At 52.9% G+C, this 19,101-nt stretch overlaps 1 protein-coding gene across 15 annotated transcripts in view; it reads right to left on the reverse strand.

Moving 5' to 3' along the window:
• Nucleotides 1–19,101, reverse strand: part of CACNA1E (calcium voltage-gated channel subunit alpha1 E) — an 84,804-nt gene that overhangs the window by 19,762 nt on the left and 45,941 nt on the right. For 8 of the 15 annotated variants that reach the window (XR_006930820.1, XM_046898214.1, XM_046898209.1 and 5 more), the window contains 26 exons: nt 17,687–17,802; nt 17,102–17,155; nt 16,647–16,781; nt 16,256–16,459; nt 15,148–15,260; nt 14,819–14,931; nt 14,572–14,703; nt 14,168–14,240; nt 13,707–13,824; nt 13,315–13,382; nt 12,238–12,335; nt 9,530–9,586; nt 7,602–8,207; nt 7,252–7,514; nt 6,874–7,033; nt 6,464–6,593; nt 6,286–6,345; nt 5,902–6,008; nt 4,598–4,609; nt 3,950–4,046; nt 2,762–2,922; nt 2,239–2,376; nt 1,470–1,671; nt 1,153–1,317; nt 551–661; nt 62–145 (listed from right to left, as the gene is read on the reverse strand). Coding sequence is in view for 14 of the 15 variants with exons in the window: in XM_046898214.1 (XP_046754170.1) it covers nt 62–145; nt 551–661; nt 1,153–1,317; nt 1,470–1,671; nt 2,239–2,376; nt 2,762–2,922; nt 3,950–4,046; nt 4,598–4,609; nt 5,902–6,008; nt 6,286–6,345; nt 6,464–6,593; nt 6,874–7,033; nt 7,252–7,514; nt 7,602–8,207; nt 9,530–9,586; nt 12,238–12,335; nt 13,315–13,382; nt 13,707–13,824; nt 14,168–14,240; nt 14,572–14,703; nt 14,819–14,931; nt 15,148–15,260; nt 16,256–16,459; nt 16,647–16,781; nt 17,102–17,155; nt 17,687–17,802 (3,577 nt within the window). In the remaining variant the exon portion in view is untranslated. The remainder of the gene's footprint in view (nt 1–61; nt 146–550; nt 662–1,152; nt 1,318–1,469; nt 1,672–2,238; nt 2,377–2,761; nt 2,923–3,949; nt 4,047–4,597; nt 4,610–5,901; nt 6,009–6,285; nt 6,346–6,463; nt 6,594–6,873; nt 7,034–7,251; nt 7,515–7,601; nt 8,208–9,529; nt 9,587–12,237; nt 12,336–13,314; nt 13,383–13,706; nt 13,825–14,167; nt 14,241–14,571; nt 14,704–14,818; nt 14,932–15,147; nt 15,261–16,255; nt 16,460–16,646; nt 16,782–17,101; nt 17,156–17,686; nt 17,803–19,101) is intronic. The other 7 variants (XM_015290487.4, XM_046898216.1, XM_015290488.4 and 4 more) reach the window with 3 other exon arrangements.

Consider the following 19,101-nt stretch of genomic DNA (forward strand, 5'->3'; position numbering starts at 1 on the left):
GGAGGCATCAGTACCCCAGCCCCCACACCAGGGGCACGTGGCACCCAGCCTGCCCAGTCACCTTGGTGTCTGTCAGGATGATCTCTGTGATGCTGCCGATGACGGTGATGAAGTCAAAGATATTCCAGGTATCCCGGAAATAATTCTGCGGGAAGAAGAGGGTTTGAGGTTGGGATGGCCGGTGTGGAGGGTGCTGGGACGCACACAGACCCCTCCAGGCTGGCCTGGCACCAGGAAGCCCAGCCTGACCATGGCTGAGGGTGCTGAGCTTTGACTGCAAGTTGGACTGATCCGTATGGACACACACTGCATGTCCAACAGCAGTGCTAGCAGCTGGCTCGGGAAGCTCAAATGGTCTCTCCTGACTTTCCACACAAGATCCAAAGGAGCAATTCCAACCACCAGCCTGCAAGCAGCTCTCAGGATGAGACCCAGAATAGATAGCATCCATCTCACATTATTAACACCTTCCCTTTATGAATCAGAGAGCTGAAACGTGCTGTCAAAGTCCAAATTAACACCTTTGCTGAGAACGGGATCAGATACTTACCAGGAAGCCAAAAGCAATGATCTTAAGGACGCACTCCAAAGAGAACACCATGGTGAAAGCGATGTTCAGGTACTTCAGGGCCAGCTCATAGGTGTATGGAGCAGAGTAGTACTAATGGAGACAGAGAGACATTGCCCTTGGCTGATGTCTGTCCCTGGAAGGACCTGTGATGGCCATGATCCTTGCCCCTGATGCCTCAAGACCACCTCATAAAATCTTACAATGGCTTAGGTTGGAAGGGACCTTAAAGATCACCTAGTTCCAACCGCCCTGCCATAGGCAGGGTTACCAGCCACCAGATCAGGCTGCCCAGGACCCCATCCAACCTGGCCTTGAATGCCTTCAGAGATAAGGCACCCACAACCTCTCTGGGCAACGTGTTCCAGCACCTCACCACCCTCTGAGTAAAAATTTTCTGCCTAACATCTAATCTAACACCTCCTTCCTCTCTTTCTTCCCCTCTCCACCCCTCTCCCAGGACAGCAGCCCCTGCTTCTGAGGAGGAAGCATTTCATAGAAACAACCCAAATACCCTCTGATCCCATCCCCACCGATGCTTCTACTCCTCTCCACCCTAACCAAGCCCACCCTGACCTGCTCACCTTCATCATCAGCACCACAGTGTTCAAAGCAATCATGGCCATGATGGTATACTCAAAGGATGGAGAGACCACAAAGTGCCAGACCCGATACTGGAAGGTGTGCCGGTTCTGGGGCATGTAGCGTGTGAGGGGCTTGGCACTGATGGCAAAGTCAATACAGGCCCTCTGGAAGAAAACGATGCATGTCAGACCCTGGCTGACGGTAACACAGGGACAGTAGCCAGACTTCTTAACACCTGGGGAGCTCCAGGCTCCCAAACCCCATCTGGTAATGCAGCAATCCCATAGAAACACCCTTCCTCCTCCCTAGACTGTACCTCGTTCTTCTCCAGACTGCACTCCTCCATCATTTTGTCTCCTTGCTCTTGGAACGTGATGATGATGAGAGCCACAAAAATGTTGACGAAGAAGAAAGGGAAGACCACAAAATAGACAACGTAAAAAATGGACATCTCCATGCGGTTACTGCGGCTGGGCCCACGGTCCTCCTCCGTCACATCCACCGAATGCTGCAGCACCCTGTGGGCAGACAGGTGGAGAAAAGCAACGGGAAGTATGTCCATCAGGACTGCCACCACCCAGCCCTTCTCGTGGGACCTTCCTTGCACGTCCATCTCCATCCATCCACACTCAATAGGATAAAACTGCTTTCACCAGCTTTACAAGGACAACCCCTCCAAGTAGCTACAGCTTGTTTCACAGTGCCTTGCCCGCGTCCCTGATGGAAAATGGATTTTCTGGTGCTTCACACAGAGAATAAGGTTTCCCAGTCTCTCGTCAGCATGGAGAGAGTGCTAGGCCTATAGTCATTTCTAAAACTGACCTAAAATGAATGTACCTCCATGAGGGAGCAGGGATAATCCATCATTCAATTTCGGAGGAAGAAGTTAACCACAGCGATGTCCCCAGACTCGTCTAGGGAATAAAGCTCTTTTGTCCTGACCTAATTTCTCAGCCTTCCTCTCCTCCCCACTGAGCAGCAGTTTTTCTCTCCATCCAGCTGGGATATAGCCAGTTATTAACCTAACTAAGGCAATGGGGACATGCCCAACCCATCCAAGGGAAGAGGATGGAGCAAATACTCACTGGGGCCAACCCTCGCCAGTGGAGACTGTGAACAGGGTGAGCAACGCCCAGATTATATTGTCATAGTGAAACTCATGTCGTTTCCACTCCCGGCACTTCACCTCCATCTTGTTCTTCTCATGGTCCACATAGTTCCCTCTGCAAGATTGGAAGAGAGCAGTGGCTTTGTTAGTGTCAGGCTACAGGAGGGTTGTTCTATACCTGGGACAGTGTGTGTTATGGGGGGGACACCTCTCCTCCTGTGGGGCTGAAGAAATGGGGAGAGGCTTAATGACAGATAGGGGGAGCAGAGACATGGAGAGAGGTGCAAAGAAAAAGCAGGAAGAAAATACTGGGCTCTACATCATTGCACGGGCTGATACAAAGCAGTGGGATAGGACTCAGCCCAAGCCATCCATCCCCAGAAACTACATCCAAGTGTAAGTCATGACCAAAGGCTGTAGTGGGAACCCAAAGGGCAACATTGCCCAGCACCCTGCCTTTCCCAGAGCTGTCAGCAGCATTGGACCCACGGGGCACATACATGCAGTCCTTCTCTGTGTCCTTAGAGCTGTCAGTGCAGTAGAAAAACTTCCCCTTGAAGAGCTGGACGGCAATGACAGCAAAGATGAACATGAAGAGCTTGTAGACAATGAGGATGTTGAAGACGTTCTTGAGGGATGTCACAACGCAGTCAAAGACAGCCTGCAGGAGAGGGCATAGCTCACCATGGGGACCAACAGGGCAGAACCAGGACCTCCTCAACACTACTGTGTGGAAAGATGCCTCCTACTCCTGGTCGGGACATGAGGAAAGAGCTTATCTCTGTGCCAAACAAAGGGACGTCTGGTAGATGACACCCAGCATACCCGCAGTGATGGATATTTATATCCTCCAATACTTTCTGCAACCAGAGCAGCAGACAGGGACTGTCCCAGAGATGCCATTAGCACTCAAGACCAATTAGTCAGTACTCCTTTTTCAGCATCATCCCAGACAATGAAGCAGACTGAATACCCCTGCCTGCAATAGCAGCAGTTCCCAAAGCCACAGAGGCTGTGCTCACAGCCCTGTGCTTCGAGGCACAGGGGTGTCCAGAAATGAATTAAGTAAGCCAGTGTCCAACCACTGGTCAGGGGGAAAGGATAAGATGAAAACCTGTGTATCTGGGGTGCCATCCTGGGCTTTATCCATAAGACAAATACCTCCTTGTGAGGACAGCTCAGGGCTCCCTTGGTCTCTTAGTTCTTTCTGGCTCCATAACCCATAGACTCAAGCAAGGAAATCCACAATTCTACCTTCACTGCACAAACAATCCCTCTATTCAGCTGAGAAATCCCCTTCTGCTGTAACACGAGGACAGCACAGCACACAAAAACTGGAGTTGTTTGCAAGCTGCTCTGGTGGGAAAGAATGAACTTTGGATAGAGATCTGAGCTCTCCCAAAGCCAGGGCCGTGTACTTTATCAGGAGAGCTGGGCTTTGCTGCCTGGTTTCCACACCAGCCCCAGTATCCCTAGCAGAGGAATCACCTCGGATCTATCCACAGCTGGGCTTGCTTTGAATAACTCATTGCACACCCCAATGTGCAGCAGTCTGAAAGGAGCCGTGTTTGAAAACAGAGCTCCTAAAATGCAGCAAATGCTTGAAAAATGACTTCTTTATTGCTTGGGAGCAAAAACTGATGCTAATGCTGGAGGAGGCAGACGTCAAACCCACGTAGTGTAGTTACCTTGAGCTTCGGCAGCCGCTTGATGGTTTTCAGGGGCCTCAAGACCCGCAGCACACGGAGAGACTTGATAGTCTTGATATCCCGACCCTTGTTGGTCCTGCCACATGGGAGGGAGGCACAGGCACCCAAAGATGAAACAGAGAGACAATAACCTTCCAGCTCCGGGGCTGGATGTTATATCCCCAGCATGCGGAAGGGAACGTGGAGCCATGCTCTGCAGTGACAGCCGGCTCTGTGACCCTCATTTATTGAATGTGGTGTTCAGTCCCACCCACAGTGCTTTTTTTTCTCTTGTCTTTTCACCAAAGCCCATGGGCTGGAGCCCAAGGTGGAGCAGAACGATCCTGGTGAAGGTGGCACAGGTCAAAAACCATCAAAGAAACACCTTACAATAACAGATACCCTGAACTACGCAGCTCTTTCGCAAGGGTTAATGCAACAGGGAGCACATTAATGGGCTTAATCATTAAGAGATGTAAACTAAGACACTAATTAATACTATAGAAAGTGACTGTACTAACAGCCCTGGGACCCATACTTCCACCTTTAACATGCAGAGCAGCATGCTCAGATCCCAGAGTCAGACAGACAGACAGACACCTGCCCTTCCCCCATGCTCCCCCATGGACACTCAGACAGCATAGTTACCCCAAAGCATTCCTGTTGGCAATCCAGCCCAAGCCACCGAACAGCGTGAATAGAATGGAAAAGAGAGGAGAGAGAAAGAAAGTAAGGAAAGCATTTTGGGAGCCGCGTGGGATGGCGACAGCCTCCAACAGCACAGCCACGGTGGGGACCTGAGGCAGGAGGACATCCATCACGTCCACCCATAGGCATGGCTTGTCTCCAGTGGTGCAAGGAAAAACACAGAGGAGGAGGAGGCAGCTCTGCAGGGTGCTTCTGCCCTCACACACCAAGTGAGACAGAGAGGGCCATGCTCTGAGCATCGCTCAACCTTTCCTCCCGTTGCAAACCCACAAGCCAGGTCTTACCACAGCTCTCAGAGCTGCACGCTAATGCCTCCTCCGAGGGTGCCACGGGAGGCAGAAGCAAGCAGGGTCTTTAGTTATGGTGCTGGTTATTCCAGCTAATTTAATTACAGCTCTTTGGAGATTTACAGCGGTATGTCAGGCTTTTTATTTAGGCTGCATTTGGGGTGATGTATTAGCTTTCCAAGCTTAGAGCTGTGGAGTGGAGGCAGGCATAGGCGGCCTCTCACTTGGAAAGTGCACGCTCTGAGTGGGCAGCAGACAAACAGCAACATCACCTGGAGATGTGGCTTTATGGGCAGACACGTGGGCACTGTTTTTTACTGTGGAATGGTACTGAGGGCTGCAGGGTGAGAGAGCACCGCAGGCCAGCTCAGAGAGCTCCTGCCATGCCTGTGGGGAAACCCTCAGGCAACCTAAACCTCCACAGGGGTGCAAAGGGCTCCTCGAGAATTCAATTGCCCCATGTCAAAGGGGACCTCTCTGTCCCCCAGGAGCCTGGGGACAGGGAAAAGCCACAATGCTGACAATACAGAGGATGTGGGCACAACCCCTGCTGACCACATCCCTGTCCCCACAGGGCTCTGGGGTGATGCCCGCCCTCAGAGCAGAGGGAAAGCCACCAGCTAGAGAGCATAACTTCCAGCTCAGACGTGTTCAGAGAGCAGCTCCACCACACAGAGTACTGCCTTTGCTGGTTTTGTGCACCCTGGAGTGCATTGCAGGCGTACAACTCCAGCTCTGCCACTCCTTTGTTCTCATCTATCTAACAAGTCCCTGAAGCTGCACAGCTTTCGGCCATCAGAGATACAGCTGGGCTTCACACACAGCGGTAAGAAGCTATTCCCAGAGCACAAAGTCACAGAGAAATCCCCCAAAATCATGGTCTTGCAGCCATAACACTCGGTCACATCCTCCCCCCTCCCAGCCAAAGCGAAGCCAATGAGGCCGACAGCCACTCACGCCAAGGCAAAGGCCACCAGAGCTCCCACCACCACGATGAAATCCAGGATGTTCCAGAGGTCTCGGAAGTAGGAGCCATCCTGCAGGATCAAGCCCTGGTCGATCATCTGGGGAGATAAATACAGGCAGAAGGGCAGCAGCTCAGCCACAGAGATAAGCAGTCCCGCTGCCCAGCTGGGGTAGAGTGTCGATCCAGGAGCACTGCATTTCAAGGGGGTCTGGATGCTGATGTAAGCAGTACTGAGTTCTCTCATCTCCTACTGCTAAGAACCAGGCTTTCAAGTTTCCATCATACAAATTCAGGACCAGGGTGGAAAACCTGAGCTATTTCCCATGCAAGATGCTCGCTCCCCTCACCACCACCAGCACAGCCAGCTGTCTTACCTTGATAACCATCTCGAAGGTGAAGACACCGGTGAAAACGTAATCAAAATACCTCAGCACCTGCAGAGAGAGGGCATGGGTGCTCTGCAGAAGCTTCCCAGGAAAGGGGCTCACCGAGGCTCCTCCAGAGCAGCCACGAGCCCCGTTTTGGAGGTACACAAAGGGGATTTGCAATCACTTTGTTACGGTCGGAGTTGGTGAGGACGGGATCCTCGGCCGCGAGGGCGATGCTGCTGGCGGCGATGACCAGGAGGATGCACATCTCAAAGTAGCGCAGGTTCACAATGTAGTGGCAGGCTCTGCGCACCCTACGGCGAGACAGACCCCATCTGTCATAGCCACCCTCTGTGCCCCACGTGTGCCAAGGCCATGAATTGTTCCGGGCTCTCAGGCCTGGGCCGTCACCAAAGGAGAGCAGGTTGGGTATTAGGAAAAAGTTCTTCTCAGAAAGAGTGGTGTGCATTGGGAGCTGGTGGGGTCACCATCCCTGGAGGTGTTACAGAATCATGGAGGTGTGGCACTGAGGGACGTGGGCAGTGGACATGGTGGAGGTGGGCTGTACAAAAGCCAAAAATAAGAAAATCTCACGGGTTTGTGGTGCTGAAGATGAACATGGAGCTGTGTGGCACCATCGCTTTGCCCGTCTCGCTCTTCTCCTTCTTGCGCTTCTTCTTCTCCATCTCTTCCTCATCCTCTTTGCTCTCTGCCTCCTTCAAGGGGCTGGCTTCTCCATCAGTCTTGTTGCTAACTGCAGAGAAACGAGAGCCTTTGCCTGCAGCCAAGAGGGGTGAGGGGTAGCTTCTGCCCCAGACCTGCCCCACTCCCTGCTGTGGAGACACTGGGAAACATGACATGGGACGATGGGATGGATACCTCCACCCACCCCATGGATGTGGATGGGGAAAGCCACATGAGCAGCCTTCCGCCCCCCCCGCGTGTACTCAGGAAAGAGAGAGGGGTCCTCACTCTGTACCACAGTGGAGTCTTGGACATCAATCATGATGGTGGTGCTCTCGGTGGCCTTCTCAGTGTTGGCGGTGACGGAGGACAGGTCAGGCTCGCTGTGGCTGACGGTGCGGCTGGCCCCCAGTGCCGCCCCCCCCAGCAGGGCCTGCTCACTGGTGTCTGGGCTGCTGCAGTCCTGCTCACCCAGGCTGCCCTCCATCCCCCGGGAAGGCTCAGGGGCTGATGCTGGGAGGCTTCCCTCCTCGGCGGGAACCCCATTAGTCCTATAGGACAAAAAAGAGAGAGAAAATAAGTAGAAAGCAATGATACAAGGAGTCACAAGGATTGCAAAATGCCCCCCAGCCACCAACCTGGTGGGGTCCCCGCTCGCCTCCAGCTCGCCCTGAATCAGGTCCAGCGCGGCAGCAGAATCCCCACGCCGCTCCCCATCCTGCATCCCCTCTGCGGGGCAGGGCTCCTCCAGCCCCATCTCCTGGCTGCCCGCACGGCTCTCCAGGGCTCCGGTCGTCTCCTTCCCCTCCATCCTGGCTTTCCGATGCCGGCTGCGCCGCTGGCTCTGTCTCATCCGCGCCCTCTCCTCGATGCCACCTCCTGCCCCTTCCTCACCCGGCTCGCAGTTCCCGTGGCACGCTTTGTGTTGCCACATCTCCTTGTCCCTCCTGGCACGGGGCGATGGGCTCTTCCTGTCCTCCCCACCGCCTGGGTTGGTCCCTGGGGCCGGCTGCTCGGGACCCTCAGCTGGCGGCCGCTCACCCTTGCCGCCTTGCTCTTCATCGCACTTCTCCAAGGCAACACCGTCCCCCGGCTTCTTGCGGCGGAAGATGCTGGCATGTGGGTTGATGAGGGGTGGCTCATCCTTATTGATGCCCTCCTGGCTGGACATCTGCATGTGCCGGCGCAGCTGGCTGGTGCGCTGCTCCCACACCGACATGTGGTGCCTCCGGCGCCGCTCCCGCCTGCAGCGGGGACATAAGGGCTGGGGTCAGCAATGCCCCCGCTGGTGCTGGCATGTCACCCCATCCCATCCCAGCTGCATGCACCCACAGCCCCCTTGACAAGACATGGGGGTGCACACGAGTCACCAGACACGGAGTTTGGGGAGACAAACACCTGCCCAGCCCCCAAGACTTAGTTCCCAGCCTTTGGGCATCCTTCTGGTGCTGGCAGGGGCTGGCAATTCGTCTGAGCCTGACCTCCTGCCTCTTCAAAAGACTGCAGGATGTAGGAGGAATGGATCCACACCTGCCCCATGCCAACCAGGTGGTGACCAACCATAATCGTCTTGCTTGCCTGGCAACAACACTTTCAATCATAGAACCATAGGATGGTCTGGGTCAGAAAGGACCTCAAAGCCCATTTAGTTCCGCTCCACTCTGCCAAGGGAGGGGGACATCACCCAGCAGCTCTGGCTGCCCAGGGCCCATCCATGGCCTGGGATGGGGCATCCACAGCTCTGGGCAGCACCTCCCCACTCTGAGTGAACAATTTCCACCTAACATCTCATCTAAATCTCCCCTCTTTTAGTTTAAAGCCTTTCCCCTTCATTCTATCACTGTCACCATGTAAAAAGTGAATCTCCATCCCTTTTTTATAATCTGCCTCTAAGCACTGAAAGATAGCAGTGAGGTCTCTCCAAAGAAAAAGGGACAAAGTCCTATCTCTGCAGCACTGGAAGTGCCCTTGTTTCTCCAGCTCCCTGGAGCCAGACTCCTTTTGGGAGAAACACTGCCCTAACAATGACCATGCTTGCATGGCAGTGCTGATAGGATGGAGATGGAGAGCAAAAAGGGATAAGATGTCAGGTCCAAGAACAGCCTTTCTCGATGAGAGATGGCCCTTGCTGCTGAGATGTGTGTGATGGAACGCATCACCAGGCACAGGAATCCCTCCCTGCCTGCACAGCTGGGCTGATACATGCCATGGGAAGACTGCACGGAGGATTTGGGGCTGCAGCTGTTGGCTTCCTGCATAGCCAGAGCTCCTCCGTGTTCTGCCTTCTAGGATCCCTGACTCCTCGATAAACACAAACACCCTGCGGAGGACAAACGTTCCCCTTCCCAACACACCAAGGCACACAGAAACACACACGTGCACACGTGTACGCCGCTCTCCCCCGGAGCACACGCTGTACACGCCCACGGGTACACCAACACACAGACGCACAGAGCCACGAACGCACGCAGGGACATGGGTGCAGGGGAGCACCCCAAGCACCCCACACACAGGCAGGAGCTGCCCCAACAGCACAGGAGCCATAGATGACACGCGACCCACGTACAGGTGGCTGCTGCGCGGCTCCCACATCGACATGTGGTGTCTCCTGCGCCTGTCTCTTCTGGGGAGGAAAAACAAACCCGTTCAATCCCCACCAGCCCTCCTCCATCACTGCAGGCAGTGCACAGAGGTGCCCGAGGGCACATGGATGCCAGAGCAAGGAGCGACCAGCAAACTGCTGCCTGTCTGTGCTTGCACACCAGCAACAAGCTCTGTACGTGCTCACACACGTGTGCCTCATTTGGACATCCCACCAGGGCACACGGACTGCTCGCCAACGGGATGCACGCTGCAGTGCCTGTGCTAGGGCTGCAGAACTGTGCTGGGGAGAAAGGAAGATATGACCAAAACAAGCTGCCTCGAAGTCCAGGTCCTTGTGTATTCCAAGCGGAAAGAGCTCTTCACTTCTAGTAACACGCAGCATTTTTACAGAGGAGGTGATGTGTCGGGCTGGCCTTGTGATGCTCAGAACATCACTATGTGTTAATGCAGCCGTGTGTGCTACCCTGAGACCACAGAGTGGGACACACAGCTGATATATGCAAATATGCATACACTGATCTACATTTTTTGCTTTCTGCAAACACCATATGTGTGTAAGAACGCACAACCAAACTCACCCCCAGGTGCACACAAAGCTCATATGTGCAAAATCATGTGCATCATAGAATTATAGAATAGCTCGGCTTGGAATGGAAGATCATCCATGCTGCAGGCAAGGTTGCCAACTGCTAGATCAAGCACTAGGATCAGGTTGCCCAGAGTCCCATCCAACGTGGCCTTGGACACCTCCAGGGACAGGGCATCCACAGCTCTCTGGACAGCTTCTTTCTCCGTGGGCACTGACAACCTCACCCCCCCAGCACGGTCCCATTGCCATGCCAGGGCCACATCACAGCCCTACACACAGGGACAGCCCAGTGCCCTGCTCAGGGCACATGGCACAGGTATGGCTGCCATTCCCACAGCAAGGGGCTACACAGCGTGCTGGGCACCAGCACATCACAGCACCCGCATGCGTCTGTCCATCAGGCCTCCCACTCACCGAGCAGCCTGAGCCATCTGCACCACAGGCACCCATGTGCATACACAATGCTCCAGTTGGCACCACAGCCACCCACACCAGCATGGCCACGTGGGAGCACTCCTCCCAACCACAATCGGACCTCTCCTCCAGCACCAACGCGCGCATCCAACCTGCCCGCACCACATACCCACGTAGGAATTGAGCCATCTGTGTCTGTGCACGCCCAAAAGCCAAGAGCAGTTCTGCTGCACCATTGCAGCCCTTTGGCACCAGCTCTGCTCTTGTTTGCACCTTCCTGTGATTTCCCCACCATGTCCCCCCACCAGCTGCTGGCATCAGTGGGATATCCAAATCAATCCTGGAAAATGTCACCCCTGTGCCACTGCAACCCTTGAAACTATCCATCCTGAGCAGAGGGAGGAACTGGGAAAAAGAGCATATCTCCCATTTAAATGCCAGTGGAGCAACAACAACAACATTAAGGTTAAGAAAATCTGCTTTCCTAACCAGCTATATTTGGCAACACCTGTAAGACTAGTAAGGATGTGCAGAACGAGCAAATCATTTGGTGCCCTCACATATTTCATCTCCCACCTCTTCCTTTCCATTCTCCATCTCTCTCCATCCTCTATTTTTCTCCATTGTCCAGCCCAAATCTCTATCTTCCCTCACTTTACCCAGTGCATTCAGGTGGGCAGCCAGAGCTCATCGTAACACACAAACTCTGCCATCTTGCCCGTAAACCCCCAAAGCCTGCTCATATGGATTTCTCTCTTATGATGAATATCCCTTCATCCCCAAGCATGTCTTACGGGTACGTGCCCTCAAAACCAGCAGGCAAGCATTCAGGAGAGGGAATCATCGCATCCCACTGCTGCAAAGCCAAGGAGCCAGGGACCTTGGACAGATCCCAAATGTCTAAGATGAGCCTTGTCGCTTCCTCCAACACTGTGCATTGGAGCTTGCCTAGATTTCTCTCAGCAGATTTGCTGGAGACTCTGCCGTGTGCGAACCTGGCTTGGTTTCAAAGCATGATGAAACCTAAAATTCCCTGGGAAGGGATTCTATGAAAAAAAAAAATAAAAAATAAATCTTTTCAGCCGTACTGAAATGTACTGTTTTGGGAAACAAATCAAAACGCCTCGTTCCAATGTTGGCTTTGAAAGTTTTATATGATTTAGACCATATGACACGGCAAAATAAAGGGGGAAAAAAAAGGCGTCTAGGAAGAAAAAACAACTTTCTTTTGCTGAAACGCAGAGGCAGGGCTCCTTAACACTGTGTTGGGGGTTTTATGTGGTTTTGGGCTTTTTCCTTCCCCAAAAGAAATTTCTGTACAATGAAACGTGATTTTGCAAACCTGCTCCATCTCATGTAACTGCATTACGGCCAGGGAAGGACCCCAGGGAGGTTTGGATCTGCTCTGTGGGAGCAATCATCACCAATCTCCTCCTCTCTGCCTTCATTCCTTACCCTTAGCAGCAACTTTGAGTATCCAGGCTTTATGTTCTGGGGCAGAAAGCCACTTTGGGGAGATTTCTGCCATGTGAGACTCTGCTTGGGGCAGCCTAGGGCCTGTTGGTGAGCTGGTCTCTGCTCCATGGGGAGCACATATCCATCTCCATCCATCCCATGGGATGGGCTTGGGAAGCAAAGGGAGGCTCAGGGTGCATGGGGTCACTCACTCAATAGCAGGCATGTTGGGGGCAGACATGGGGCTGACTTCCTTGGCTTTCTGAAGGGCATGCTTCTGGTTAAAGGCCTCCTCTTCCTCCTGCTCGTCCTACAAAGGAAACAGAGGGATTGCTTAGTGTGAGGCCAGCAGCTCAAGGGAACGTGCACCCATTAGAGGGGCCAAAAGAAAGGGGGAGCATGCAGAGACTGTCTTCACTAGTCACATGTTATGGGGACAGCTTTGCCACCATACCAGTTCTTGGTGATACCTCAAGCCAACATCACCACCTGCTCCCACCATGGAAGGAGGACAGGGACAACAGGACAGGACATAGACAATGGGGGACCCCTAGGCTCTGCCATCCCATTTCAGTCACTGGGAATGGGTTAGATTTAGACCTACATGGGGGCTGCTCAGTGAGCCTACGGGAGCTGAGGAGTAGGCATGAGCTCTGCAAAAGCAGGCAGCATGGGGTAGCTGGTCACGTTCGATGAGCAGCAATGACCCTTGCAGCTCTCGCCTCCTTACCTTTACCCAAATGGTGCCCCAACATTTAGCCTTCCTCAAATATTTCCCAGCACAGTCTTAAAAGCAGTCAAGCCCAGTAAGTTTCTCAAGAGCTGTCCTAAATTGCATTCTAAATCACTTCCACTGCCCTGCAGGCAGATGTGGAGTAAATAGTGACACCACTGGAAAGCATTTCGCTGCCACATCTCCAGCAAATAACAGCCCACACCAGATAGATGAGAGTTATCTTGGTCAGACTGGGGGCAAACAAAGCTAGGGAACTTAAGTGGAGAAATGGTTAGGCCACACTTGATGTGAAGTGTGAGTATTCAGGAGAGCCACAAGAGCAACAGGTTAGAGTACTTCCCCAAACCAAGGTCCAATGATAGGGGTTGGTATCTCACAGGGAAGCTCCCTGTGAGCCCTCCTGGAGGAAGAACCCCACACCCACTTTGAGATGACCTCGTTGCAAGGTGAGCTGAGCTAAGGGACAAAGTGGTCACAGGCGCTGCTCCTGGTGCCATCCCCTCCCAGCCACCCTTCCCACCAGTAGTAAGAAAAAGGAGCAACTGGAACTTACCTTGGTGAGCTCCTGAGCATTAGCCAGGTTGTCCACTGCAATGGCCAAGAAGACATTCAGCAGAGTATCTGCGAGCAGCTAAGGATGCATAAACCACGCGTTAAGGACATGGGCATCTGCAGCCACCGAGGGAGGGTGGCCCTGATGGCTCCTCACAGCTCAGTGAGGAGCAACCACAAGGACAAACGCCTCACCCATCCCATCTGAACCACCCACAGTGCATCTCTAGACAGCTCCTTATCTGCGTTTGGGACATGCAAGACTGCCTCACATGTGATGGGTCTCCCTCGATGGGTAAAGGAGGAAGGAGCAGTGGTGGGGAGAGTGGGCGCCCCAAAGAGGGAAATGAGATGCGTTTATTTCTGCAAAAAGCACAAAATCCAGGTGGATACAGTTCCCAAACAAGGTGAGGACGATGAAATAGATGGAGGACCACATGCCCGAGCGAACACCTCCCTGGGAGCGGATGCCATTGTACATCACCTCATTCCAGTCCTCACCCGTCAAGATCTGCAGAAAGAGAGAAAGCCAGCAGGTCTGTCACCAGCCACCTTCTTACCACATGGGCAGTCCCATCAACCTATTCCAGACAGGGCAAGAGCTGAGTATGAAGACCTGTTCTACAGGTGCACTCTTTAGGGAGTGAATATCAGACTGCTGAGGGACTGGGTCTCCTCAGAAGTGCTTTGAAACTCTTCCACCATGTATAATGACAAAGAGAGCCATTCACAAGTTAGGTCCTAACAGCTGATGGAGGGAGACCTGCTTGGTTTAGAGCCCTGTCCAGCCAGGGTGCAGTGAGCAGATGGCCCCAAACCCATCTGGCTTTTTCCCCTTGCAGCCCAGCTCCTACCTGGAACACCGTCATGATGGCTGCAGGGAAAGTGTCAAAGTTGGCCGATGGTGTCCCATCAATGAAATTAAACCTGGAAGTGGAACCAGAAGGACATGAGCAAGCTGGAGTAAAGAGGTCATCAAAGCATAGGCTACTTATTTATGCTTAACAGGGCCTTCACCCACTCTAGGGAAGATCCGCTGGTCACGTAATGCCTAAACACAGAACAAATATATCATGGCCAAAAGGACTCCCATAGCCCAGGGGCACTTCACAAGCAGGGACCTTTGTACGGGAGAGCTGGCACTGGTAGCAGCAGGCTGAGGAGCACTGCTGCAGAATTCCTGGCACCCACAAGGCTATCATGTCTTAGCTTCAAAATCACCCAGCAAAGTTCAGTTTCCCCAACTGCAACGACCTACCCGCCTCCAAACAGCTGCATTCCCAGCAGGGCAAAGACTACAATGAAGAGAAAGAGCAAGAAGAGCAGGCTGATAATAGATTTCATAGAGCTCATCAGCGAGACCACCAAATTCCTCAAGGATGCCCAGTACCTAGAAAACAGAGACAATGCTGAGCACTTGCAGTAACGCCAGCTGGAGTGACTGGACCTGGGCTGCAGCCACAGCCCAAGGCAGAGGGTGACAGGCACAAATGGTTGGTACACACTTGGTTATTTTAAATATTCGCAGGAGACGAAGGGCTCGTAGGACACTGATCCCAAAAGAGGTCCCTGGTCGGAAGATGGCCCAGACCACTTCAAAGATGCTTCCCACTGTGACCTGAGAAACAGACATGGCCACAAGTCAAAGATGAGCTCAGGACACGCTGCTGCAGGAAGCCTTCTCATTCTTGAAAGCAAAGCACCCACCACCCTGCCCCAGAACCTGGTGTCTCAGTTTGGCTGTCCTGGCCCCTTCAAGGACCGTGTCCTCATTGGTCCCTTGCTCTGTAGAGAACCCTAAACCCTGGCCTGCAGCATCCCTGGAGCCACCTACCCCACAGTCGAAACAGTTGAATGAAGAATGGAAGTACAGGCGTGGCCCCATCCCATACATCTTCAAGGACATCTCCAGGAGGAAGAGCCCAAGAAACAGGAACTCTGCATAGTCTGAAAGCAAAAACCCAGATTTTCTACCCTCATGGCACCAAGCAGTATGCATACACCCACCAGAGGCTCATGTAGCACATCACAGAGGTGGGACAAGTCAAGGAGCACACTACTTCCCCAGGGTATGGAATTCGGAAGCAAGTATGCAAGGAGCTAAACGTGAATAACAGAACACCAGTCCCACAGTGTTAATTTTTCAGGGTAGATGCATTGGTGCCCCAGGTGGTACTGAGGACCAGTGAGGGCTGTCATGGAGCAAAGCAGTTCTGTAACGTTATATGACGATTGTTGGAGCATCCTCCAAGATGTTAACCACACTGCCCTGTAGAGGAATATTAGCAGCCTGGATCTAAATCATTGCACAGCTGGAACTTGGCCAGGGTAACTAAGCCAAAAAGCCACAAGCCAGTGAAAAGCTTCTTAAGCTATTTCACAAACATTAGCAGGCAACAGTCTGGCTCTTCACCTTGTCCAAAAGATGCTTCTCACCACGACCAGCTGCCACACTGCACTGTGTCGTGCTGGGATCCCAGCAGGACTGAGCATGCTAATGCAGATTGGGCAGGTACGGTGCTTGCTGGGGACGTTTTCAAGGTGAAGAGTAACATGGATGAGAAAGCAGCACTATCCCTCCTGCAACAGCTCAGCAGCAACACACGACTGCCGTGGGGTTGACCACACTGCTCTGCTGTTAGCCCCATGCCAGAATAGCCATAGATCTATTGCCTCTAAGACTTTCTGTACCACAGCCCACAGTGGACTGGGGGATGCCCCAGTCACTGTCATTGGGATCCCCAATGCCATGCTCTGAACCAAAACTTCAGCTGGAGGGTTCTTCCATGACCATTGCTCAACCTCATCCATGCACACTCACACCTTCCCAGATCAGACCCCACAACTGTAGGCATTCAGAATGGAGATCCAGCAAGATTTCCATCACCACTGCTCACAACTTTCGGATAAACACAACCCCTGCACCAAACCCAGGGACTCACAGAGGAAGTGGGTGAGCCAGGCTGGCTGGTTGTGATGGACGATGGCCACACAGGCAGTGTTAAGAGCCACCAGGCTCAAGACAATCCAGTAGAAGACCTGGGATTTCACCATGTGACGAACAGAAATGCGCAGGAGCCGCTCCTTGTGCCGTAAATAGGAGGCTCCATCTACTCCTTTGAGACCGGAGCGACTCAAGGGGTTACCTGAGGGAAAAGAAGGGGTGCCAAGGTGAGAGGAGAAGTTGGGATCTCCAGCCTTCATTGTGACATGAAGGTGAGTCAGCTGGCTCCCAGCACAATGGCACAAGGATTTCCGACTGTGCTGCATGCAACCACCACAACTCAGGGTGCTGGCAGATGTCTGGGGAGGAAAGCTTCGAACTGCACTGACCCAAGGTGGGATGAAGAGGCCTCCTCTGTGCCAGCCTCCGCTCGCCCACGGAGGAGATATCGACGCAGTGCTCATCGCTGGAGTCACGGTTCATGGCATCCGTCCGGTTCCTCTTGATGGTGGCTCTCCTGAGCACTGGGAAGAGGAACAGGGTTGGACCATGGTGACCCAGCTCTGCCAGCAGCCTGATCATAGGACCGTGATCAGGTGATCGGTACTTGGTAATTCAGGTCTGGGCGTAGAATGGAGATATGATCACACTCAAGTGACCCCAGGCCAGAGATACTCCTCATGCAGAAGCAGCCATCTCCTGGCCTCAGGAGCCATCCATCTCCCCCCAACTCTCCATTGGGCTGCAGACCCCAGTGGAGCATCTGTAGGCCCTTCTTTACTCATACAGGAGGGTCTCAGGCACAGTGAAGGGCAGTAGGTGCTTTTACAGGATATTCTCTTACCTTCTAAGGCTGAGGTCCCAGCGTTTTTGTTCTCTTCAGCCAGCATGACTTCCTCTATGCAAAACACACAGCTCAGCATCAGGAGACAAGGCACCATCGGCTGAGCACATCAGACTTAAGCACTTTGCCCGGCCTGGAAGTGGTTGCTAGAGGTTGCAAACTCTCATCAAGTATAAAGTAAGTATCCAAAAGCAAGCTCTCAGGGGTGGTAAGGAGCAGCTACCACATTCCGCATCAGAATGAGAAATGACTTCTGATCAACTCTACTAAATAATAGCTAAATAGGCTGAATACTGTAAATAGAAAATCTTGTTTCTGAGTCATGCTTTCAGAGGAAACCCCTCTACACGTCCCTGTGAGATCTCTGGAGGTCTCCTCACCCTCTGCTAACTCCTCAGCAGATCACAACATCTCTTCTCTGCTCACTCACAAGTTAGATTTGCCGTCATGTCTGCTGGGGCTGAGCTCACCCACACACCCACTGTCACCCAGTGAGCAACAGGACCACCTTGGGGCTGCAAGGAGACCACTCTCCATCCCAACTGCTCTGCATTCCCACCACCTCCTGGGACCCCGGGCCTTTACCCGCTTTGTCTATCCAGGCTCGGTAGCCGTTGAGCTCCCTCTCGATCTGCTGCTGTCGCCGCAGCTTCATGAAGGCCCGGCGGTTCTCCACGCGCTCACGTTCTTTGGCAAACTCCCTGCAATGGCACAGAGGGACAGTGAGAGCACAGACAGGGGTCCCATAGGTATCCCATTCACACCACACACCCCCCACCTCTCTGCCTCCAGCTCAGCATGGGCAGAGACAGTGTTTCTGCTGTTGTCACTCAACCGATGGCCAAAGTCAGCACACCAAGAGTCTGGATGGCCAAAACAGAAGGGACAGTCCCTGGATGGTGGATTCACTCTTGAGAGGCATAGGATGAGCAAAGAGGACACTTCCCTTGCTCCAAGTTCCACACCAGGCTGGCAAATTTGCTCTGGGTTCCCTCTCAATCTCCAGCAAGCCATCATGAAGTGGGAAATTTATAGAACCATAGAATTGTTTGAGTTGGAAGGGACACTTAAATATCATCTAGTCCAATCTCCTTCAATGAACAGGGACACCTACAACTCCGTCAGGTGCTCAGACCCCCATCCAGCCTGACCTTGAACGTCTCTAGGGATGGGGTATCTGTCACCTCTCTGAACTCTCTCCCGCAATACCATTCACTAGGGCACATGCTTTTAGGTTCTGACTTGGGATCTTCCTGTCTCTCTCCAGCCTCTCCTTGGAGGGTCTTTCCTATGTCATCCTACGGACCTCAGAGCTAACACCATGCTCACTGCTCACACACCTTCTAATGTGCACGGATATGCCAGCATCCATATGCTCACATCTACTCCTAAACATACACACAAACATTCTAGGAGATCCCATAGCCCTCACTGACACACACCAAGCACCTGGGGCATATCCATCTGCACGTTACAGCTCTAGCAATAAGCAGGTTGGCACATAGGGAGCATCCCCTGCTCCGGACATCCCCCAGCACACCCCTTCTTATCATTAGGATGGAACTTGCTGGCTGCTGTTCCCAAGTCCTGCAGGACTTGCATTGCACAACGGGAGGAACGTGATTGTGGAGAACAAGCAACAGGACCAACGTCTCTCTCCCCAGAGCCCAGCAGCAATCTCCAGCCTCAGAATATTCCAAAGAACTGAAAGAATTGGTCTGTCTGCTGCAGGGGGAGTTCAAGTGCATCACCCCAGCTGAGCTATTACACCCTTAATGCTGTGTGGGCTTTTGCATGTGTGTGAGTGCGTGTTTGTGTGAAAAGCCCTGAAATGTTCCCTGCATCTCTTGTTTAAGATCAGCAGACAATTCAAGCATTTTTAATTCCACCCCAGGAAGGTGAAGTTTCCTGCCGCTCCGGCATTGAGCATCAAATGACTCTCTCCTTCCAGCTCCGGCTTTCAGCCCAAAATGAGACTTTCTTCCTGGGGCAGGGAAGGG

Source organism: Gallus gallus, chromosome 8 (genome assembly GCF_016699485.2).
Source record: "Gallus gallus isolate bGalGal1 chromosome 8, bGalGal1.mat.broiler.GRCg7b, whole genome shotgun sequence".
Classification (NCBI taxonomy): Eukaryota; Metazoa; Chordata; class Aves; order Galliformes; family Phasianidae; genus Gallus; species Gallus gallus.